The sequence below is a fragment of the Schistocerca piceifrons genome, chromosome 3 (assembly GCF_021461385.2).
Source record: "Schistocerca piceifrons isolate TAMUIC-IGC-003096 chromosome 3, iqSchPice1.1, whole genome shotgun sequence".
Lineage (NCBI taxonomy): Eukaryota > Metazoa > Arthropoda > Insecta > Orthoptera > Acrididae > Schistocerca > Schistocerca piceifrons.
The window spans coordinates 959258532-959284407 of NC_060140.1; the positions used below are offsets into that span (position 1 = coordinate 959258532).

A 25876-nucleotide genomic window follows, 5' to 3' on the forward strand; every position below is an offset into this window, starting at 1 on the left:
GAAGTCATGCGGATGCTAGCTTCTAAGGTCAGACCAAGTTTATAAAAAAAATTCTGGGTGTGTCTTAATGTAAAATAATGTGTTATTTTTGTCACAAATGCAAGAAATCTCCATCAGAGAGATTACATATACTACAGATATTATGCCAGTGCCTCTCTATATACACCATTGCATAATGCAATCTCCAGTCAGCTCCAAACTGGGATGCTGTGGAAACTACAAAATGAGACTGAAGCAGATTTCAAGAGGAGAAGGGGGGGGGGGGGGGGGTAGGGGGGAAGAGGAGGAAGCTGCAATGCTTTACTAATAGTTATATATGATTTAATATTGTTGGCCAATACTTGTGTACCAGATCAAAGACACCATCATGCAATAAAACTACAGTCACACTTGAACTACAAAAAATAACTTTGTCAAAAACTCACTGGTCAGTCTGTGTGTTTGTCTACCTGTCCAATCTGACTTGTATTTTCTAAGTGGTGGTCAGTCCTCATACAAATCATTATGTTCCATTCTAGAATATATGGAACAGTATGCCATGCTTGATACGCTGGCAGCACTAGTTAAACATGGAAAGAGCCAATTTTAACACTCATCCTAATGGCTCATGATCTAGTAATAAGTTAAATTGGATTTCTGTCAGCATGTTTGGGTGCTGGTATAGGTAGATCTCCTTTTTCATGATTTTTAACAATACAGTTAAGAGGAATATAGATCTGCAACAGTCTATTTCTATAATTTTCCCTCTATTATTCCCATAATGATCTCGCAGCTTAAAATGTTTGAAAACTGGAAAATGGCAATCTTTTAAAATCCATGCAGCACACAAGTCAAAATGGCTTCAGGTTGGATGCCTACACAATCTATGGCGTTCACGTTTTCCTAATTCCATAACACATCTCACACAAAAGCAAGGAAATGGCTAATTCTATTGATCAATACCAACTCTGTTTGTGTTCAGTAATGCAAGACTTTCAAGAAATTTGGGATTAGCTACATAAAATTTACAATGTTTACTCAACTGATAAGATTATTCTGCTTAAACACAAGTTTTGTGATATTGTGTGGGAAGCAGCTGGTGGTATACAGCACCATTTACCAAATTCAATGAAGTACAAACTCCACTTTCACTGTTAGAAAAACCGACTGATGTTGGTGACCTTTGTGCACAATTTTTGCAAACTTTGAGCAAAGAGATAGATTGCATTTGTATTACATGGAATGATATACCTACTGAAGAAGAGACATGGAATAGGTTATAAACATTGTTTAAATTATAAACTGAGAACAACACATTCTGATGAAGAAAGTGGAGCTACAGCAATGATGTTGAAAGTGAAGATTAACAAACAGTGACAAAGGTGTAAACAAACTTCATCTGCACCAGATGCTTTAAAAACGTTTCATTATAAAAGGAATGAAGACAGAAGACACTTTTTATGTGGTAAAGTAGGTCACTTATCAAAACAATGTACAAAAAGGGGCCGTCGGCCAAATAAAAATATATGCACAGACAACAGAGAAGACTGCTATATTGTTAACTAGTGTAACACAGTGTAAAATTTAAGATTCTTCAAAAACAAATAAAGAACTTTTATTAGCAAGAAGCAACATCTTTTCTGTAGATGTAAATCCACTGGGCTGCGATGAGTGTTACTTTGACAGTGGTGCAATACATCACATAACACCTCAACATGACTGGTACACTACGCATGAACCATTTGAAACTCTAAAGCAGATGGATAGTGCCAAGAATGGCGTGCAAAATTAAAGCATTTGGTACAGGTCGAGTTGTCGTATAGATATTCAATGGACAGAACAATATTTTGAAGATATTCGTTTTTGTCCTGATGGATCCTGTAATTTATTTTCGGATGGCATGAAAAAATGGGTATCATTCTGTGTGCCAGTTTTTAAATGGTCTTAGTATAGAGACAAAGACTGATAGTAGCTTTTCTGAAGGGTGTGTCTGTGATAAATATCATTGGCCGGCACGTGGTGAAAAAGTGCAGAAACCCACTAAAGCTGGAGAATTACTTTCTGCAGATTTTTGTTGACCAATGGAAGAAAATTATTAGCAGTTCCATTAATGCTTTGTTGTTTTTAAGGACGGTTTTTCCAATTTTAGAATTTTGCAACACAAACATGAAATTGAAGAAAAATTACCACTGTTCATTGAAATTCAAGTTGATGTTACCATGAAAGAATTACGTACAGACAATGGCAAGGAGTTCTACAGCAAAGATAAACATAAGTTTGTAGAGTAAACTGGGATGACACATTTGATTACTCCACCATATCCTCCTCAGCAGAACGGAGTTTCTGAGTGGGAAAATAGAATCCTTTGTGAGATGACATGTTCTTGGTGTTGCTCATGTGTGGTGATGCTGTTCTGGCTGCAACACACACTTTGAATTGAACTCGTCCCGCGAAGATGAAAGGTGAAATGTCAACTGAAATATTTTTGAGGAAATGTCATTTTGATAATTTTGTGATGTTTGGAATGGAATGCTATTCTTGGATTCCTAAATAAAAATGGAACAAGTTTGATGCAAAATCTTTGAAAGGATATGTGGTGGTAGTTATGATTGTGGATCCCATCATTTACATTCATGGAGAAAAAAAAAAAGGCGCATGTATGTATGCAGAGGTTTAAAATTCAACTGCACACAATTACAAAAACCAGCTACTCAAGAGAATAAAAGAGCTGTTGATATATCAAATGTAGATGAAAATCAAAGCACAAATCACAACAGTATTTTGCTGAAAAATCAACTTACTGTAAATAGTACACGTAGATTATAAAGCTGATCTATATCTTTGGCAAGTCCTTCTTTGCTCCACCGCACTACGTAGTTCTCCGTGATTGCTTTGTTTGTATTCGCATCATACAGATTCATCAGTAACTCAGCATCTTCTGTCATTTTGCAAACAAAATTTCGAACTGATACAAACACAATGTGTGAATAATGAGTAACGACCTTTTGAGGTTTTTCACTTTCCATAGACTGAAAAGAAGAAGAAAAACATGAAATTAGTAAAGTACCACAAGCAAATGAAATAAAAATATAATTTTCATCTGAAAAAGGGAAACTCCTCGAAAGATGTAGACTGAAAGTGACAAACATGTATAAATAAATCAAATTTAAGTATGAAGTAGAAGGCAAAAAATAACAAGTATTGGAAACTCCTCGAAAGATGTAGACTGAAAGTGACAAACATGTATAAATAAATCAAATTTAAGTATGAAGTAGAAGGCACATTGAAAAAATAGCAGCTGCCACTGTTGTTCCAGCTTTCTACTATGATCAGTGTAATTCTGTTGCTGTGACTGGTCAAATAATTTAGTGTCGTGTGGCTGGAATGTTGTCAGTCTCTTAAATGGTTACCAATGTGACAAACATTTGGCATGCAAAAACTGTGCTTTGATGATACAGGTCGTACTCGCTCACAACCTCCCCCCCCCCCCCCCCCCGCTCCCCCCCCTCCTCCCCCCCTCCCTCCACATAAATTCTTCTCAGTATACCTGATTTCAATGCTATTTGACACACCTGGAACACCATCAATTGAGAACTGTGAACTTAGACCCAGTTTCATCACTCCCCATGCATTATATACTCCATAGTAGCTATATTACACAAAAGCTTTGGTAATGTCATGCAAGAATATAATGAATGCAATGAACAGAGACTCTGTCAACCTTCAGAAATAATAGGATCATTAAACTGTTTTTGAAGCAAAAGAGTTTGTGCTAAACTTAAAGACACATCCACATTCGCTGTGGCATTCAAACCATCAGTGTTCTCCGAATATGTTAAGATTGGGTTTATCCCCTTTTAATTCTCCACTTGGAGGAAACGTGGTCAAATAATGCTTGATCCAAGATGTCTCTGTCAGCCTCTGAGACAAGCAGCTTGGGGCAATGTACTGCCTAGCACATAAACAAGACAGGAAGATAAGGGTCCCCGAAACACATACCACAACCCGAGACTACAAAAATGTTTCAATTTATGCAAACTCTGACCTTTACTGCATCTTTATTGATAAATAAAGTGATTGAAGAAAGGACAGATGTCATTGGCTGACAATGTGTGATCTGGGACATCACACTGCTTTACCGATACCAGTGACCAGCATGTGGATGGCCCCACTAATGAAGCAGCCTTGCCCAAGGGTAGGCTTGAGCATTGGAATTGCAATTAAAATGCATTCTTCTCCATACACTTGTGCCAATCTTCAATGAATTTCCATTCCCCACATTCTTTCCGCTCTCTGGAAATGCACTATACCACTTTGCTCTTTTGATTCAAAACTTCCAATTCTCTGTTTTCAACACTAATGAGTGCAGTAGATGGGCAGCGTGTGCATGTGCTTGCTCTGTCATCACATGTGTATGCTCTCATGTCCCCTAGCAGCCAGTTTGGGGACTCAGCACTTTTATAGAGCCCACACCTTCTTCCTTAGGCAATGGCATTACAATCCCTTCAGCGGTTTTCATTTTACAGCCTCCAGCTCATTTCTTTCTGAGTGCCCTTTTATTCAAGTTATGCCATTGTGGATACTTAACTATTTTTTCTTATCACACCTAAGATTTCCTTTTCATAAAATTCCTATATTTGGTTTCCAACTACATTTACAAAAAATAGTCACCCATAACAACAACTCAAAAGTGTACAATGCCTCTTATCATATGGGCAGGTTGACTGCCAAGTGGTGTATGTCAAAAATTAACTTTGCTCTGGAGAAAGTTGGAAGTTTGCAGTTCATAATTACATCTATAAACTTTTTTGAGTAAATTAGGACATGGCAATAAATTGTAACTGTAAACTTTCTCTCACAATGTATAAATCTATTGTTGAAAGGTTTAAACCACCTCAAATGTAACACACACACACACACACACACACACACACACACACACACACAATTATGCAAATGCAACTCTCAGACACCTGACTGTTATCTCTGTCCACCAAGGTCAGACTGCGTACAACTGCATCTGATGGGAGGAGCAATCTGGATGGTGGCGGTGAGGAGGAGGCTGGGAAGGGGAGGGATAGCATGGTAGGGGTGGGGGAGGGTAAAGTGCTGCTTGTGCAAGCATAAGGTCTAAGAGATCTATTTTTGCATGATGTTGGGAGTGTAATTATGGTCTGGAAGGCCTCAGTGACACCCTTGGTATATTTTGGGAGGGATAACTCTTCGCTACAGATGCAAAAGCCATGGGTGGCTAGGTTATATGGTAGGGAATGAGTGGCAACTGTTGAAGTGGAGGTATCGGTGGTGGTTGGTGAGTTTCATATGGTCGAAGGTGCTGATGTAGCCGTCTTTGAAGTAGAGGTCAACATCAATGGGGGCAGCTTGTTGGACTGAGGAGGGGCAGGTGAATCAAAGGTGGAGAAGGCGTTGAGGTTCTGGAGGAATGTGGATAGGGTGTCATCAACCTCGATCCAGATTATGAGAATGTCATCAATGAATCTGACCCAGGTGAGGGGTTTGGGATTCTAGGTATTTAGAAAGGATTCGTCTAGATGGTCCATGAATATGCTGGCACAGGATGGTGCCATGTGGAGGCCCATTGCCGTACCCCAGATTTGTTTGCACGTAATGCCTTCAAAGGAGGAGTAATTGTGGGTGAGGATATAGTTGATCAGGAAGGTGACTGTAGATCTGAAATCTGTTGGACACTGGGAAAGGTGATAATGTTCAATAGTGGCAAGGCCATGGGCATTATGAATGTTAGCGTAAAGGGAGGTGGCATCAATCGTTATGAGCAGGGCACCATGTGATAAAGGAACAGGGAGAAGCAGTGGAGGAAACGGTTGGTATCTTTTATATAGGATGGTAGGTAGTGAGTGATAGGCTGAAGGTGTTGGTCAATGAAAGCAGAGATTCTCTCAGTGCGGGCACAGTAACCTGCCATAATGGGGCATCCTGGGTTGTTTTTACTTCAGAAAGCATGTAGAAGGTAGGAGTGTGGGCAGTGGTAGAGATGAGGAGGGGGGGATATATATAATAGAGGGAAACATTCCACGTGGGAAAAATATATCTAAAAGCAAAGCTGATGTAACTTACCAAATGAAAGCATTGGTACATTGATAGAGACAATAACAAACACAAACACACACACAAAATTCAAGCTTTTGCAACCCACAGTCGCTTCATCAGGAAAGAGGGAATTAGAGGAAAGGATGAAAGGATGTGAGTTTTAAGGGAGAGGGCGTGTGTGTGTGTGTGTGTGTGTGTGTGTGTGTGTGTGTGTGTATATATATATATATATATATATATATATATATAAAAAGATGATGTGACTTACCAAATGAAAGTGCTGGCAGGTCGACAGACACACAAACAAACACAAACATACACACAAAATTCAAGCTTTCACAACAAACTGTTGCCTCATCAGGAAAGAGGGAAGGAGAGGGAAAGACGAAAGGATGTGGGTTTTAAGGGAGAGGGTAAGGAGTCATTCCAATCCCGGGAGCAGAAAGACTTACCTTAGGGGGAAAAAAGGACTGGTATACACTCGCACGCACACACACACATATCCATCCACACATATACAGACACAAGCAGACATATTTAAAGACAAAGAGTTTGGGCAGAGATGTCAGTCGAGGTGGAAGTGCAGAGGCAAAGATGATTTTGAATGACAGGCGAGGTATGAGTGGCAGCAACTTGAAATTAGCGGAGATTGAGGCCTGGTGGGTAATGGGAAGAGAGGATATATTGAAGAGCAAGTTCCCATCTCCGGAGTTTGGATAGGTTGGTGTTGGTGGGAAGTATCCAGATAACCCGAACGGTGTAACACTGTGCCAAGATGTGCTGGCCGTGTACCAAGGCATGTTTAGCCACAGGGTGATCCTCATTACCAACAAACACTGTCTGCCTGTGTCCATTCATGCGAATGGACAGTTTGTTGCTGGTCATTCCCACATAGAATGCATCACAGTGTAGGCAGGTCAGCTGGTAAATCACGTGGGTGCTTTCACATGTGGCTCTGCCTTTGATCTAACAACTTTCGCTTTATTTTCATTTCCGTTTTTCCCACATCACTGATAATTTTTATCCGCTTCCCACAGGTTTTAACATCATTATTTCTTCGTCAGACAATTGTTAGCCTCATTTTCATAATCTGCCACCACAAAACCACTCCTTTTAATATATTACACGCAGTTTTTTCGAAATTTTCCCGAATTTCTCCGTCCTCTAACGTGTTTTGGCGGCAACACAACCACCTAACCTTTGTGCACATCATTGTCTACCAACCCAAGTCCAACATAGCCCAGCTGTAACCAATACCTTTTCGCCTTTTTTCACACCAGATCTCCAGTTACTTTCCAGTCCACTTTTATCCCTCCCCATATATTTTTATTTTCATTTTCATTTCAGCCTCATGTTACACTTTCCACCTTCTAATACCATGTCACCCTCACAACACCCCCACAACGACCCCATTAAGTTTTATTTACATTCCCTCCGCAAACATGCCTTCGCCCTAGCCAGATTACGCTCCCATATTCTATTTTCTCAGGCTTGTCCGACATTTGGCATTACCCCCAAAGGCCTCACACTTAAAGTTCCCATCTCTGGCTGCAACTCTTCTTTCCATCAGTCCCTATACCAGTTCCAAACTGAACAATACATTGCCCTCACCCACCTAATCCTTCACCTACACATCAACTCAGCCAATGAACACACCCGTCAACTCCTATCCTTAATAAAAGTCCTTAATATTTCCTTTCCCACATCCACACCGGCTGTTCAGAGCATCCTCCTACAGGCCGGAAAGGCAACTCACTCACCCTTCACAACCTTTCCAGCAAACCTCAACCTCCTCTCATTGCACACAAACCCAGTCTCTCCCATCTACTCAATCTCCCACTTCCAGCTCCACTCCCTCCAAAACCTCAAAATTCCAATCAACACAATCTGGAACCACAACACCCTAATTCAGTAGTTAACCTTTCCTCCAAACCTCTCTCCCAATCCGAAACCACTGTCCTATCCAAAGGCCTCACCTTCAGCCCCACTCCCAGATTCAACCAAACAGCCCTCGTCAAAGATTTACTGTCCTACACTCGTGCTCTCTGCTGGAAATATCACTTTGCCACGAAGAAAAATGATCCTAATCCTACTCCTAATGATCCAACTCCCCAAGACACCATCCAAATTGAACCCTGCCTGGAACAGTTCCGTCCTCCGTCGCAGCGGGACCCACCTCCTCTTCCTCAAAATCACCCTCTCCAAACTTTCCAGGAATTTCTGACTTCCAGCCTTGCATCTCAATCCTTCTTTAAAAAACCTTAATCCTACTCCCAACATCACAACTGCTGAAGCCCAGGCTATCCGTGATCTGAAGGCTGACCGATCCATCATCATTCTTCCGGCGGACAAGGGTTCCATGACCGTGGTACTTGATCGTCGGGAGTATGTGGCTGAGGGACTGCGTCAGCTTTCAGACAACACCACATACAAAGTTTGCCAAGGTAACCCCATTCCCGATGTCCAGGCGGAGCTTCAAGGAATCCTCAGAACCTTAGGCCCCCTGCAAAACCTTTCACCTGACTCCATCAACCTCCTGACCCCACCGACACCCCGCACCCCTACCTTCTACCTTCTTCCTAAAATCCACAAACCCAATCATCCCGGCTGCCCCATTGTAGCTGGTTACCAAGCCCCCACAGAACGTATCTCTGCCTACATAGATCAACACCTTCAACCCATTACGTGCAGTCTCCCATCCTTCATTAAAGACACCAACCACTTTCTCGAACGCCTGGAATCCTTACCCAATCCATTACCCCCAGAAACCATCCTTGTAACCATTGATGCCACTTCCTTATACACAAATATTCCGCACGTCCAGGGCCTCGCTGTGATGGAGCATTTCGTTTCACGCCGATCACCTGCCACCCTACCTAAAACCTCTTTCCTCATCACCTTAGCCAGCTTCATCCTGACCCACAACTTCTTCACTTTTGAAGGCCAGACATACCAACAATTAAAGGGAACAGCCATGGGTACCAGGATGGCCCCCTCGTACGCCAACCTATTCATGGGTCGCTTAGAGGAAGCCTTCTTGGTTACCCAGGCCTGCCAACCCAAAGTTTGGTACAGATTTATTGATGACATCTTCATGATCTGGACTCGCAGTGAAGAAGAACTCCAGAATTTCCTCTCCAACCTCAACTCCTTTGGTTCCATCAGATTCACCTGGTCCTACTACAAATGCCATGCCACTTTCCTTGACGTTGACCTCCACCTGTCCAATGGCCAGCTTCACACACACACACACACACACACACACACACACACACACACAGAGAGATATCCATCCGCACATACACAGACACAAGCAGACATCGTAAAGGCAAAGAGTTTGGGCAAAGATGTCAGTCGAGGCGGAAGTACAGAGGCACAGATGTTGTTGAAAGACAGGTGAGGTATGAGCGATGGCAATACGCGTGGAATGTTTCCCTCTATTATATTCATAATCTTACGTTATTCTATCCCTAACACATTAAGAATAAGCCTGTGCTTCATTTTAAGCTTCATTTTCTCAAAGACATCTGGGGGTCCACCTTCGTAGGTTGTATTTTGAGTAGTGGTGGTTGTGGTGGTGGTGGTGGTGGTACCTCTGTCACTACTATCCTTCTACTCTATTCTGTGTTTTTTCTTTCTTCCACTCCTTTTAGACATCTGACCCTAGGCACCCACATCTCAACCATTCTCTACACATCCTTACGATTTTAATCTTTTTTCCCATCAACCCTCTCTTGTAGTGATTCCTCCTATGTTGTCCTCCCAACACTTTGATTTTCCAGTTTTCCCATTTTTATTACATCTGTTGAACTTTTTGCAAACTTCATTTCCATGGTTAGCAATTTAATTTTTTTACCTTTCCTTCATGATTAAGTTTCCTGCAGTATACAATAAAACTGGTGTCTAACATGTTTGTTATTGCACCTTGTTACTTTTTTGGAAGACTTCGTCATTACATGTCATTCATTGTCTAAAGAAACAGATAAGCTTGCAAAGTTATTTAGAAATCCTACGTGGTCTTACAGCCATTTAGAAGTCTCTGTTATGTGCTCCTATGTGGCTTTCTCCTAAAAACAATGAAAGTGCTGGAGGCTAACTGCAATACCTGTCTTACTTATGAAGGTCTATAAAGTGGTATAAAGTCAATTTTAATTTTTTTTTTTTTTTTTTACTTGGGCTATTTAAGTCTACTAATCAATACATCACATTCTGTGTAGCATCACAAGTAGTGACAATCTTATTCTTTACTTATTTCCTACTCTGTGTTAAACTGTACAATCTCTGTAATAAAGCTTGTAGAATATATATATTTTAGTGCATCATAATCTTTGTTATGATTAATATCTTTCCAATACTTCTTAAATGTAAATACAAACATATTTATCACTGATCAGAATACTTACTGCTTTCTTAATGCGTTCTGTAGCCATCTCATGTTGCCTGTATAACTGAATGGTAGATGTTATGTCTGGACTCAAAATGTTACCATTCTTATCCCGCACAACCATATCTAAATCCAGCATTCTGCACAGAGAGACATGTTTCATGTAAGTAAAAAATTAGTGATTTAATTTTATTTGACTTATTTTTGACGCCTCAAAATAAATAAACCATTCTGTAATTATTTACACTGTGATTGAAAAATAGTCACAAAGGGAATTTCAACTTTAAGTTAGGAGGCATTAACAACTAAAAATAAAAGAATAAAGTTCTTACTTGTTCCCCATATCTATTTTGGAAGTAACTTGCTGTTTAAGTTCTTTAAGTTCATCAACGGGCAGAGTTCCTGACAAAATCTTGCTGCGGTACTGCAAAAGCTCAAGTATCTGATGTTCCACAGCTTTGAAGTTTTTGCTGTGCGTCTGGAAATATTAGTTACACATTCATTAAATTTTGCTATTGTGACATATGACTAAGTTTAAGGTACTGTGAACCATAATGTAACAACTTTGTTCTCATTTTTATTGAATTTTATCAATACAGAACTATGCATTCTTAACTTTCTTTTAAAGTAACTTATGTAAAACTTCAACTATCATATTATAATCATTACTACTGACTAATTGAAATAGATGATCTTCATCTGTCAAAATTAGGAAAGGTTCTCACAACATATAATCTGCTCTTGAATCAAAGCAGCATTGTTCTCATGTTCCATAATAACAAGGAAGGAGAAACGTTAAAAGTATATCATGTCACTGTGGGTGGAGCACTGGCTTAGACTGGACAATACTAAGACAAAAAATTGATCCTGGCTTCACTGACAATTCCCATTCCCAGAAGTGATTTAAAGAGAGAGAGAGAGAGAGAGAGAGAGAGAGAGAGAGAGAGAGAGAGAGAGAGAGAGAGGGGGGGGGGGGGGGGGGGGGGGGGGGAAATCACACACAGAACAGATGAATGGAGATTTGAATACCTCTTCTCCATCATGCATGTTCCAAGCATTACATCTTACGCTGCTTGCAGAGTAAAACTGTTTGTTTGACACTGGAGCAGACTGTCTTATAGAGTGTGGAACACCGATGCCTCAGCTACTTTGTGGGTTGCATGAGCATTGTCCATAAATTAAGATCTCCAATGCTTTTTCAGGTAGTAAACATCATTTTATTGCAAAATCAATTACCTATTCCGAAAGCTTGGACCTTTAGTTATTTTTCAACATAGTCCCCATCACAACTGAAGCGTTTTTTGGAGACGCTCAGAAAGCTTTTTCATATCTGTGTCACACCACTCTCCTGTCGACTCGTGCGGGAAGGGGCCTTCAGCTCTTCACCACTTGAGAATTTAATTCCCCCCCTCCCAAGTGTTGTCTCAAGCTGGGGAACAAATAGTAGTCACCGGGAGCCAAATCAGGGATGTATGGAGGATAGTCAATGATTTCCCACCCAAATTTGGTGATGAGATCTGTCATGGTGCTGGCGACATGAGGGTGGGCCTCGTCACGGTACAAACGAACTCCCTTTGTCAGCCGACTCCTCCTTTTGTTCTGTATAGCCTGGCGGAGCTCCACTGATGTTTCGTGGTGCCTTATCACACTGGTTGTTGTACCTCTTTCCAGGCAGTCGACCAGCAGAGCGCCTTTCCTATCACAGAATACTGGCGTCATCACCTTCCCTGCTGACGGCTTTTGCTTGAATTTCTTGAAATTTGGAGAACTGAAATGCTGCCACTGTTTCGATTGTCCCTTAGTCTCTGGTGTGAAGTAGTGGTCTGAAATCTCCTCCCCGGTTACAACTGAACCCAGAAATTCCTCACCCCTCTTCCCAGTAACGGCGGAGAAATTTGCAGGCACTTTCAAAGTGCTTCTTTTTGTGTTCATTACTGAGCATCCACAGCACTTATCTGGCCTACACACTGTGATACTTCAAAATGTCCATCGAAATCTTGTCCATTGTAGTCTTACAGACATCCCCTATTAGTTCAGCAATCTCTCACATAGTCACATGCCAATCCAGAAGCAAAACATCTTCAACTTTTGTCACTATCTCATTCGAAACCGATGGTTGCCACGGCCAGCCTCGTTGTGCACATTTGTATGGCCATCTGTGAACTTCCTACACCATTTACACACATTTTTAACATCCATACACTTTTCTCCACACACATCGGTCAACTGGCGATGGATTTCGATAGGGGCTGACCCCTTAAACCATAGAACTCTAATCACAGAATGCAATTCACATTTGGCTGGAGCATCTATTTTCCCTTCCATCATTACCGACTGCTACACCAAGAACGAGCATCACAGACAGGTGGGGACTGGCAAGAATAGTGGTGTGGGGAAGCAAGGAACACGGTGCTGTTGTCAGATTTAAGCTAGCTCGCTATGTCCCGATGGGAGCTCATTGGAGATCTTACATCATGGACAACCCCCGTAATAATAATCTGATCCACCCATTACCTATCTTATGTTTAAATACATGTCATTTTGGTGGACCTTGTTAAGTATGCATTGCAGAGGATCCCATTGTGTAGTCTGGTCACTTGTGCTTTCAGTATATGTAATGAATGTTGATTGACAAATAAACTCTCTAGCATGGGGAATTGAGAGCAAAGTAAGAGATGATTGGCGTAAGTAAAAACACATTTCAGTAGTTGTACATCAATCGGAAAACATCCTACAAAAAGTAAATTTTCTAAATGTTTTGCCTACTCTTGCCATAAATAAATACTCATTTCCTTCATATATTGACAACCAGTAGAAGAAAAACATAAGATAACAAAATAATAAATTAATACATTACCCTGTATAAGTTCTTCCATATTTGCCCCCATTCACGAAGAACAGAGGTTATTTCATTGACTACCTGGGGTTGGTTAAATACTTCACCATCAGTATTCCTGTTAAAAATTGTATTACAGTCAATTACTCAACTCAACTCAGACAATGCAAAATACTAACAAACAACCTTGCTACTAATTATTTAGAATAATTTATTAAGCCTGGCAAAAATTGTATCCATTAACAGAGTTCTGTGGTTTTAATACAGAAACTCTTTATTGCGAATTGTCCTACAGTAAGTGGCATGCTATTCCCTACCCTACCCCCAACGGTGGACTGGCTCACCCAGGCAGCTACATACAGACACGCTGTTTAATATGTAATCTGACAAATGTAAATAATTTTGAATGTGATCCAGTATTACACATAAAATTAACATTTTACGTAAGCACTTAGCAATAAGATTAACATAAATGCACACATCTTATTTTTGTAATTCCTCCTTGTTACCAAAGTCTCATTTGGGAAGGGGAGGACAAACATTTTTGACTGCTGAAGCAGTTTTCAGCTGATGAAAACTGTTATTCAAATTTTTAATACCATTGTTGTGGTCTTCAGGCCAGATACTAGCTTGATGCAGCTCTCCATGCTACTCTAACCTGTGCAAGCCTCTTCATCTCCACGTAACTACTGCAAACTACATCCTTCTGAATCTGCTTAGTGTATTCATCTCTTGGTCTCCCTCTACGATTTTTACCCTCCACCCTGCCCTCCAGTACTAAATTGGTGATCCCTTGATGCCTCAGAACACATCCTACCAACCAATCCATTTTCTTCTAGTCAAGTTGTGCCACAAATTCCTCTTCCCCCAATTCTATTCAATACCTCCTCATTAGTTACGTGATCTACCCATCTAATCTTCAGCATTCTTCTGTAGAACCACATTTCGAAAGCTTCTATTCTCTTCTTGTCTAAACTATTTATCGTCCACGTTTCACTTCCTTACATGGCTACACTTCATACAAATACTTTGAAAAGGACTTCATGAGACTTAAATTATACTCAATGTTAACAAATTTCTCCTCTTCAGAAATGCTTTCCCTGCCATTGTGAGTCTGCATTTTATATCCTCTCTGCTTCGACCATCATCAGTTATTTTGCTCCCCAAATAGCAAAACTCCTTTACTACTTTAAGTGTCTCATTTCCTAATATAATTCCCTCAGCATCACCCGACTTAATTCGACTACATTCCATTATCCTCGTTTTGCTTTTGTTGGTGTTAATCTTATATCCTCCTTTCAAGACACTGTCCATTCCGTTCAACTGCTCTTCCAGGTCCCTTGCTGTCTCCGACAGAATTACAATGTCATCAGCAGACCTCAATGTTTATATTTCTTCTCCATGGATTTTAATTCCTACTCTGAATTTTCCTTTAATGCTTGCTCAATATACAGACTGAATAAGATCGGGGGCAGACCACAACCTTGTCTCAGTCCCTTCTCAATCACTGCTTCCCTTTCATGCCCCTTGACTCTTATAACTGCCATTTGGTTTCTGCACAAATTGTAAATAGCCCTTTGCTCTCTGTATTTTACGTCTGCCACCTTCAGAATTTGAAAGAGAGTGTTCCAATCAACACTGTCAAAACCTTTCTCTAAGTCAACAAATGCTAGAAACGTATGTTTGCCTTTCCTTAAATTTTCTTCTAAGATAAGTCGTAGGGTCAGTATTGCCTCACGTGTTCCAACATTTCTACGGAATCCAAACTGATCTTCCCCGAGGTCGGCTTCTACCAGTTTTTCCATTTGTCGGTAAAAAATTCGCGTTAGTATTTTGCAGCCATGACTTATTAAACTAATAGTTCGATAATTTTCACATCTATCAACACCTGCTTACTTTGGGATTGGAATTGTTATATTCTTCTTGAAGTCTGAGGGTATTTCGCCTGTCTCATACATCTTGCTCACCAGATGGTAGAGTTTTGTCAGGACTGGCTCTCCCAAGGCCGTCAGTAGTTCTAATGGAATGTTATCTACTCCTGGGGCCTTGTTTCGACTCAGGTCTTTCAGTGCTCTGTCAAACTCTTCACACAGTATCATATCTCCCATTTCATCTTCATCTACATCCTCTTCCATTTCCATAATACTGTCCTCAAGTACATCGCCCTTGTATACACCCTCTATATACTCCTTCCACCTTTCTGCTTTCCCTTCTTTGCTTAGAACTGGGTTTCCATCTGAGCTCTTGATACTCATACAAGTGGCTCTCTTTTCTCCAAAGGTCTCTTTAATTTTCCTGTAGGCAGTATCTATTTTACCACTACTGATATATGCCTCTACCTCCTTACATTTGTCCTCTAGCCATCCCTGCTTAGCCATTTTGCACTTCCTGTTGAGCTCATTTTTGAGACGTTTGTATTCCCTTTTGCCTGCTTCATTTACTGCATTTCTATATTTTCTCCTTTCATCAATTAAAGGATTTCTATTAGCCCTCGTCTTTTTACCTACTTGATCCTCTGCTGCCTTCACTATTTTATTCTTCAAAGCTACCCATTCTTCTTCTACTGTATTCCATTCCCCCCATTCGTGTCAATTGTTCCCTTATGCTCCCCCTGAAACCCTCTATGACCTCTTGTTGTTGTGATATAGGTACTGTAATCAATATTTTAAGAATATTTTTCACAAACCATATCTCCTGAAAGAATAGAATATACCATTGTTAGACACCTGTTTAAGGAAAGTAGCAGGACAGGTATTAATCACTACAGACCTGTTTCATACTCACTAATATACAATTCTTGGTCAGCCACAATTGGGTTTCCACATGGACCTCTCTACTGAACATACGGTCTACATTTCACTGACATTTGTTCTTTAAGTAACTGCTGACTTTTGTGAAGAAAGTATTTGTAAATTGGTTTACTTTGCAGGCATTCATTCACTTATGACATACGGAATATTTTTCTCTTGCAATTCTAAACATATTCACAAATTATTTATTGCACATAAACATGTTGTAAGGATAACATCTGGTGTTCATCCTCTAACTTCTTGTTAGCAACTGCTTACAAAATTAGGCAAACTAACAATAGCCTCACAATAGATTTACTCTGTCACAAACATTTATTGTGAAGAACCAAGCACAAATCCAATATAATAGCACCATCCATTAATATAACGCTAAGAACATAAACAGTCTCTATCAGCTGCAACTTAATCTTACTTTCGCAGAGAAAAGTACACAGCTATAAAAAATATTTGATCTCTTCCCTTGTGATTTAAAGCTGGTGGTATATAATGAAAGTTTTAAAAACAATTTACAATAATTTCTACGTGGCATCTCTTTCTACTCCATATGTGGATTTCTGAGTAAATAATATCTCTACATGTCTAGATAAAATTTATCAAACTTATGAATGAAAAGCACACAAAATTGGTGTAATATTTTACAATAGTGTAGAATATTACACAAGAGGCATCTGTTTTTCCATTCATAATGTATAAACTATTCAACTAAGAACCAAGGGAATGGTCAGTTAATGCAATTTATCAAATTTTGTAGAAGACTGATATTAAAAATATCAAGTTATGTAAATAGCCAGCATGTACCCATGTTTTCAGAGAGAAAATCCACTTTATTTGTAAGCTTACTGGCATATTATACATCTTAATGGGTTGTCATGAATAAGATCCATGGAACATACCAAAAACTGAACTAATTAAACGTTACTCCTGATAGGCTCCCATCACATTTAATGATTTGCTGGAAACATGACATATGACTGTACAAGTAAATGTGTCTTCTAAGGAATAGAATGAAAACCTCTTTGATTTTCCACAAAAAAATCTGCAATAAATAACCTGGTTTGGGCTTTTATAATGAAAAATGTATGAAATATGTCTACATGCCCACCCAATAAAACCATGCCAAACAAGAATGTAAGTAGTGTAAACAAATACACCTAACCATCCCACACCTGTCCAAAATTCAGACATATCAAGAGCACCAGAAGTATTCACCACATGGGATTCGGCAAGGTGCACAACAATGCAGCACTTGGGAACAGCTGTCACACCTCGATCACAAGTGTGAGCATTGAGACGGAAATACAAATATGTGATTCAGTTCTCTTGGAACACTATGTTTTGTTTGCTTTTTAAAACAATTTTAATTTTGGCAAAGTTCTGTGATGCAAAGAATTACTGAATCACTATCATTCACACTTCATTTTGGCTCATCAATTGCCATAAGTGGATTATGAAAGGTGACAGAGTACATAAATAAAAAATGATCTTAGATAAATCATCTGACACATAACTAAAGGTGCTAGAAAACGGGCTGTTCCTCACACTATATTGCTGTTCTGTGAATACAGAGAAATATTACGATATAACATTTGTAACTGAAGCTGAGAAATGGTAGAACTTTGAGCAAAAAGTACTGTCATAATATGTTCAAGTGTCTGTGATACTCTGAAGACAAGTGAATTTGCAAATGAGACAATACCGCTACATTGTATTAAGAACTAATGAGTTGCAGCATCATGCAACAATTCAAAAGCAGGCAAAAGATGGATGATGTTGAGGAAGACAAAGAGAGATCAGAAATCCACTAGCCACATAAATTATGGAAATATTTTTTTGTTAAGCTGCTCCTGCAGCTGTTGTCAATTGTGTGTTTAAGGAGACCAGACATCTTAGATAATCAGTCTCCTATTCACCCCTATGACAGAAAAAGTGTACCCCATCTATCTGCATCTCCCATCTACACTCCTGGAAATGGAAAAAAGAACACATTGACACCAGTGTGTCAGACCCACCATACTTGCTCCGGACACTGCGAGAGGGCTGTACAAGCAATGATCACACGCACGGCACAGCGGACACACCAGGAACCGCGGTGTTGGCCGTCGAATGGCGCTAGCTGCGCAGCATTTGTGCACCGCCGCCGTCAGTGTCAGCCAGTTTGCCGTGGCATACGGAGCTCCATCGCAGTCTTTAACACTGGTAGCATGCTGCGACAGCGTGGACGTGAACCATATGTGCAGTTGACAGACTTTGAGCGAGGGCGTATAGTGGGCATGCGGGAGGCCGGGTGGACGTACCGCCGAATTGCTCAACACGTGGGGCGTGAGGTCTCCACAGTACATCGATGTTGTCGCCAGTGGTCGGCGGAAGGTGCACGTGCCCGTCGACCTGGGACCGGACCGCAGCGACGCACGGATGCACGCCAAGACCGTAGGATCCTACGCAGTGCCGTAGGGGACCGCACCGCCACTTCCCAGCAAATTAGGGACACTGTTGCTCCTGGGGTATCGGCGAGGACCATTCGCAACCGTTTCCATGAAGCTGGGCTACGGTCCCGCACACCGTTAGGCCGTCTTCCACTCACGCCCCAACATCGTGCAGCCCGCCTCCAGTGGTGTCGCGACAGGCGTGAATGGAGGGACGAATGGAGACGTGTCGTCTTCAGCGATGAGAGTCGCTTCTGCCTTGGTGCCAATGATGGTCCTATGCGTGTTTGGCGCCGTGCAGGTGAGCGCCACAATCAGGACTGCATACGACCGAGGCACACAAGGCCAACACCCGGCATCATGGTGTGGGGAGCGATCTCCTACACTGGCCGTACACCACTGGTGATCGTCGAGGGGACACTGAATAGTGCACGGTACATCCAAACCGTCATCGAACCCATCGTTCTACCATTCCTAGACCGGCAAGGGAACTTGCTGTTCCAACAGGACAATGCACGTCCGCATGTATCCCGTGCCACCCAACGTGCTCTAGAAGGTGTAAGTCAACTACCCTGGCCAGCAAGATCTCTGGATCTGTCCCCCATTGAGCATGTTTGGGACTGGATGAAGCGTCGTCTCACGCGGTCTGCACGTCCAGCACGAACGCTGGTCCAACTGAGGCGCCAGGTGGAAATGGCATGGCAAGCCGTTCCACAGGACTACATCCAGCATCTCTATGATCGTCTCCATGGGAGAATAGCAGCCTGCATTGCTGCGAAAGGTGGATATACACTGTACTAGTGCCGACATTGTGCATGCTCTGTTGCCTGTGTCTATGAGCCTGTGGTTCTGTCAGTGTGATCATGTGATGTATCTGACCCCAGGAATGTGTCAATAAAGTTTCCCCTTCCTAGGACAATGAATTCACGGTGTTCTTATTTCAATTTCCAGGAGTGTATCTGCACCTAGAACAGAACTGACGTGCTAATGTGAGGATATTTTCTAAATGTTTGTGTAACATGTATCTGATGCAGGACATGGGTACCAGCCCAACATTCACTTAGTGGGATATGAGAAACTGCCTAAAAACCACATTGGGGATGGCCACCTCACCAATCCTCATCATTAAACCGTTAAGCATATTCGATTCAGGTCGGGCTCGCAACACCATGTCTTGGAAGTGGTGCATTAATGTGCTTGGCTATGCAGGCAGATTTTTGTTATGCAGAGAGCTAAGCATTAAGTGAACACTTTCAACTATTAACAATTAGAGCTCTGTAAACTGAGAGAGCTATGTTTAAAAGTAAAAAATATAGTTCACACAGAAGGGTTATTACGATTACCCCTGTCTATACTTAAACGGAAATGTGATTTAAGTCGCTTATTGAGCAACTTGGTTTACTCGTACTAGACGGAGATAGTCAAGAACATATCATATTATAAGACATTATAGCAACATATGCTAAAATCACTTTGTTCATTTATGAGTACTCAACTTTTAATTAAATGTCATAATAAAACACTTATCTCCACAGAATAAAAAATTTTGATGTACAAGTGCATATTTTATTACTAATTAATAAAATTAAATGATTATGATTTTGACAGTTAAATATATGATAGACTCACCCCAATTTTGTGCTGGCCGTATCCTTAATATGGATATAGTTCTTAGGAAATATTCCGCGCAGTGCACGGTTCTTGGTTGTGTATCCAAAATACCACTCCCCATTTTCTTCCAAAATATTAACGGTCTCCCCAACAGAAAGCTTAATGCGATACGGTTTGTCCTCAAAGAAGTTGTGAATGGCTGAAAAAAAAATTACAAGCAAAAATAACCCAGGACACTTTATGAGAAAGAATGGAAGATGAGATTAGAAGAAACAATTCACTGGATAATAACTTAAGCCCACAAATGACAAGCAACTATTATAGCAAATACACACACACACACACACACACACACACACACACACACACCAGGCTTCAGTCTAATCTGAAATACTTTTGAAGAAAAACATGATTCATAGATATGCAGCAGTTTTTGTTCATGCCTTCCTACTATAAACATCCCTCCAGTCCAGTTCTTATTGAACAGTTTCATAAAATACTCAATTTTTCATTCTACCCTACCATGGATATGGATATGGATATGTGCGTGTGTGCGAGTGTATACCTGTCCTTTTTTCCCCCTAAGGTAAGTCTTTCCGCTCCCGGGATTGGAATGACTCCTTACCCTCTCCCTTAAAACCCACTTCCTTTCGTCTTCCCCTCTCCTTCCCTCTTTCCTGATGAGGCAACAGTTTGTTGCGAAAGCTTGAATTTTGTGTGTATGTTTGTGTGTCTATCGACCTGCCAGCGCTTTCGTTCAGTAAGTCACCTCATCTTTGTTTTTATATATAATTTCTCCCACGTGGAATGTTTCCTTCTATTATATTGTTAAATAATTTAGTTAGATGTGAATGTGTTGAGGTTAATTTCTTCAGCCAGAAATTTGCTATTTTATCTTTTCCAGGGGCTTTCCAATTGTGAGTAGAATTAATTGCTTGGGTGACTTCATGTTGCAAAATTATCACTTCAGGCATTTGTGGTATCATCTTGTACGTATCTGTTTCTGCTTGTATCCACCGTGCATGCCTGTTATGTTGTACCGGGTTTGACCATATGTTGCTCCAGAAGCGTTCCATGTCTGTTATGTTTGGTGGATTGTCTATTTTAATGTGTGTGTTATCTATTGTCTAGTAAAATTTCTTTTGGTTTGTGTTGAATGTTTGGTTTTGTTTCCTTCTATTTTCACTTTTTTTGTATCTTCTAAGTCGTTTGGCCAATGCTTGTAATTTCTGCTTCTTTTCATCTAATTCCTCTATCACTTCTTGTTGTGAGATTTTACCTAACCTTTTTCGTTTTTTTTCTGACATTTCATTTCTTATAAATTGTGTTAGCTGTCCGATGTCTTTTCTCAGTTTTTCTATTCTGATCTGTAGCCTGTGTTGCCATGCTGGTTTTGTGGGTTTCTTCTGTGTGTTGGTTGGTTCTGATCTCTGCCTAGTGTGTATATTTAGTGTAGTGAGTGCTCCTATATAAACCAGTAGTTGTAACTCTTCCATAGTTGTGTTTTCATTTATTTTGTTGTGTTTTGTTGTGTTTTTATTGTTGTTTCGACTTGTGGGTTATTTGGCGGTCTATGCAAGAATGGTCTAATGTCTGTATTTGTGTCTTTGTATTCTATATATGTCAGCTGAAATTTTTCTTCTATATCTAACATGTGTGTCACTTCGTGTTTTGTTTGTGCTTGTTCTGGTGGCTGTCTTAAGATTTTGTTTTCCTCTGACTGTTTAATTGATGTGTGTTGTTCTTTGTTTGTTTGCTCTGGGATGCTCGAGTCCATTACTGTATTTTCTTCTTCTTCTTCTTCTTCTGATTGCACATTATTTTGTTCCAGTATTTGTTGTACTTGTTGTTTGATGTTTTCTAATTCTGACTGGGGTATCCTGTTATTTTTGATTATTACACGGATCTGATCAGCTAGTCGTTGTTCTGTTAAAAATTTTAATTCTAGGTATCTGGTAATAAATGTTGTGTATACTTGTGATCTGTATCCAGTTGTGTTGGTTCCTAGGTTTGTTGCTTGGTAATAACAGAACATGAGGTGTCGATTAACTTCATCTGACCATCTCATCTTCTGTCTTTGTTTTCCTTCTAGGGTGGTTGCAGCAAGCATATCCTGCAAAACACCTCTATTTGGATTTAAATCATTTTCCAGTTGGCTAGCAGTGTTGTTACCAATTGGGGCGGGCATAGGGTTCAAGCGTCGTCCCTGACCATGACGGCGCTTGTCCAAGGCTTCTTTAGTTCTGTCCTGAACCAACTAATCTCACTAAAAGGGGGGTTAGCCCTATTAGTCGTTTGTTCTTTTCGTCGCCTTTTACGACTGGCAGAACATACCGGAGGCCTATTCTTTTCCCGGGCCTCCACGGGAATTATTATTATACAGTAATACAAACCAAATGACAAACTTCAGTTGCGGCATTTACATTTGTAAACAATTTCCATTTTTTCCCCTCAAACTACATGAAGTATGTGGAGAAATTTTGCACTGACTATTGCCACACAGAAAATAACACAAGCAGAAATAGTTTTGTTAAAATCTGAAGCAGTGGATGTCAGGTATGAATGATCTTTCTTAGAATTACTTTTTTTCATCATAACACAAAGTATTGTGGTTTCAGATTTATTTGTGTGTCCATTCTTAGAAAACTCATTAATAATTTCATTTTATTACAATGTGTACTGCCTTGGGAATTATTTAAGAGCAATTATACATTCCCACCAGGTTGGAGAAATGTAATAAAAGCATTTTTCAATGTGTGCATACTTTCTCCAGAAATTGGAAAGTGACACATATTAAATTTTTTGTATAGTTCTTTGTATCTTCACTGCTTAAATAATTACAAGTCTGTTAAGTATGTACTTCTCTTAGCTTATGAAAAAAGTTTCAAATCAAAAGCTTCATAAACACCTGAGTTGTGTGTGTTTATGTAGGTAATCTGAGTGCAAAAAGATTTTGTACAAGTTCTTGTGCTATAAGTATTAGCAAATGTGCAAAGTTTCATGAAAATCTGAGATGATGGGTGACATGACCTGCATGATTTGACGCAGAATGACCCACTGCAAACTATGGATGAAGGGCAACAGACAGGGTCCATATTTCTAGATTTCCAGAAATCGTTTGACACAGTGCTACACCACCAACTGTTAAGGAAGGTACGAGCATTCGGAATTAGTTCACAGATATGTGAGTGGTTTGAAGACTTCCTAAGTTACAGAACCCAGTACGTTGTCCCTGATGGTGGGTGTTCAACAGAGACAAGGGTACCATAAGGAGTGATCCATGGAAGTGTGATAAGACCACAGTTTTCCTCTATATACATAAATGTTTTTGCAGATAGGATGGGCAGCAATCCGCAGCTGTTTGCTGATGATGCTCTGGTGTACAGTAAGCTGTCAAAGTTGTGTGACTGTAGAAAGATACAAGATGACTTAGACAAAATTTCTAGTTGGTGTGATGAATGGCAGCTAGTTCTACTGTAGAAAAATGTAAGTTAATGTGGATGAATAGGAAAAACAAAACTATAATGTTCAGATACAGCATTAGTAGTGTAAGCTCAACTGAGTCACATCATTTAATATCTGAGTATAATGCTGCAAACTGATATGAAATGGAACAAGCATGTGTTATGGTAGTGATTTCAACTTTGGATTATTTGGAGAATTCTAGGAAAGTGAGGTTCATCTGTAAAGGAGACCACATATAGGATGCTAGAGCGACCTATTCTTGAGTAGTGCTCAAGTGTTTGGGATCCATACCAAGTTGGATTACAGGAAGACATTGAAGCAATTCAGATTTGTTACTGGTAGGTACAAACAATACACAAGTGTTAAGGACATGTTTCAGTAACTCAAATGGCAATCCCTGCAGGGAAGGTGACGTTCATTAGAGAAACACTACTGAGAAAATTTACAGAACCAGCATTTGAAGCTGACTGCCACATGATTCTACTACCACAGATATACATTGCGCATAAGAATCACGAAGATAAAGTACAACAAATTAGGGTTCATACGGAGGCACATAGTCAATTGTTTTTCTCTCGCTCTATTTGCAAGTGGAACAGAAAAGGAACGACTAGTACTGGTATGGGATACCGTCCACCACCAGCCATACAATGGATTGAGCAGTATCTGCTTGGATGTAGATACTGCAACTGTACAGAGAGCTGTTCAAAAAAAATGGAGAAATACAGACTGTATGTATGAGACCTGTAGGGGACTCGGCAAAGGTGTTCCAAGTTGACAAGATTGGTGTATAATACACTGAATTTCAACAAGTTCTTGCTATTCTCCCAAATCCAGACATCAAACATGTTAGGAACACCCAATATTATGAGTTTTTAGGAAATCTAAACATTTCTGAAAGTGGGCCAGTAGTCAATTGCATAGTTCTTTTATAGTGATGGATTTTTTAAAGTTAAGTAACTAGGTACTCAGGACTTTGAAGTAATAATGTATCGAAATTTATCTTATTTACACGTAATAATAAAACTTTCCTACAAGATTATTTAAATGGGAAGTGAGATCTAAATACATTAACTACTGATTCATCTAAAACTGATACAATTAAACAAATTTTAATTTATAAAAAAAATTCTGCTTCACATGAATCCCACCTACAACAATTCCCTGTCCCACTCATGACGATCTTTGACTGCAGTTTTTGTGAGTGAGTATTAGTAATTTAATGTATAAAATATGGTAAAGACAACCACTGACATGGTGCAGATCAATGTGTGGAGCACAGAAACACATAACAGAAAACAGCAATCTACAAGCTTTCGAGCACTAGCTCTTTTTCTAACAACAGTACACACATTCACACACAACCACACAGACACTATGTGGTTTTGTGTGTGAATGCTGTTATCTGTTTCGTGTTTCTTTGCTCCATACATCGATCCAATAAAGGTGAGTGGTTGCCTTTCCCTTATTTTACATGTTACTCAAACCAGGAATTTCTATTACTGTTATTAATGATGTAATATTTATTGATATTTCATTGTGTAGAAAATTGTTTTATTCGTGTAATTTCTATATTTTCAAAAGAAAGTCACTGCAGAATTCACACAGTTAGTCAACATTGAATGCTATGCCCATTTGCTGCCTCACCTATGACAAAGTTTAGAAGATGATTAACAGCTCATTTTGTAAACTTCTGGTATTCAGATTATAAGGGAAGGTTAAATAACTATTCATATGATTTTTAATTTAGTTTCCGTATATAATTTTTATTGTATTAGCTTTCAACTGCTGAAAAATGTAATCAACTGTCCCATCCATGACAAAGGAATCCCCTTACTTTATTAGCTGTTCTGCACGTTGACTCCATCTTAACGTTTTATCCTGCTGGAGCCCAAAGGATTTTACACACTGTTTCCTTTAAAGCACGAGTAATGGTAGTAGCAAGTCATTTTCGGTCATTTGAAGTTGCATAATGCAAGTTTTTATGACAAAGACTTGAGCTGTTCACTCTGAACGAGTTGTTGGTCTGGTCAGTTGTCACCTGGGCTGTGTCTGGCAAGATTAAGTTATGCTTATACCATCAGCGACATAACAATTTTTGAAATATCCTTTACAGTATTCGAAAGGTCATTTATACAGTTCAGGCAGAAAAATTACTTTATAATGACCTAACAAATACTGCAATCTTCTTGGGGGTTGTATTTCTGGCATTACTGTATTGGCTGAGTGTGCAATGTCTAACAAAGTACATCTAATGCCTCTGTATTTGTACAAATGCATGTTTGACCATCAGCTGCTT

At 39.9% G+C, this 25876-nt stretch overlaps 1 protein-coding gene across 1 annotated transcript in view; it reads right to left on the reverse strand.

Moving 5' to 3' along the window:
* The window catches only part of LOC124787750 (dedicator of cytokinesis protein 1), a 413210-nt gene that overhangs the window by 345410 nt on the left and 41924 nt on the right, over nucleotides 1-25876 (reverse strand). The window contains exons 2-6 of the mRNA XM_047254617.1: nucleotides 20131-20311; nucleotides 13290-13386; nucleotides 10765-10910; nucleotides 10452-10572; nucleotides 2781-3008 (exon numbers count right to left, since the gene is read on the reverse strand). Coding sequence (XP_047110573.1) covers nucleotides 2781-3008; nucleotides 10452-10572; nucleotides 10765-10910; nucleotides 13290-13386; nucleotides 20131-20311 — 773 coding nt within the window. The remainder of the gene's footprint in view (nucleotides 1-2780; nucleotides 3009-10451; nucleotides 10573-10764; nucleotides 10911-13289; nucleotides 13387-20130; nucleotides 20312-25876) is intronic.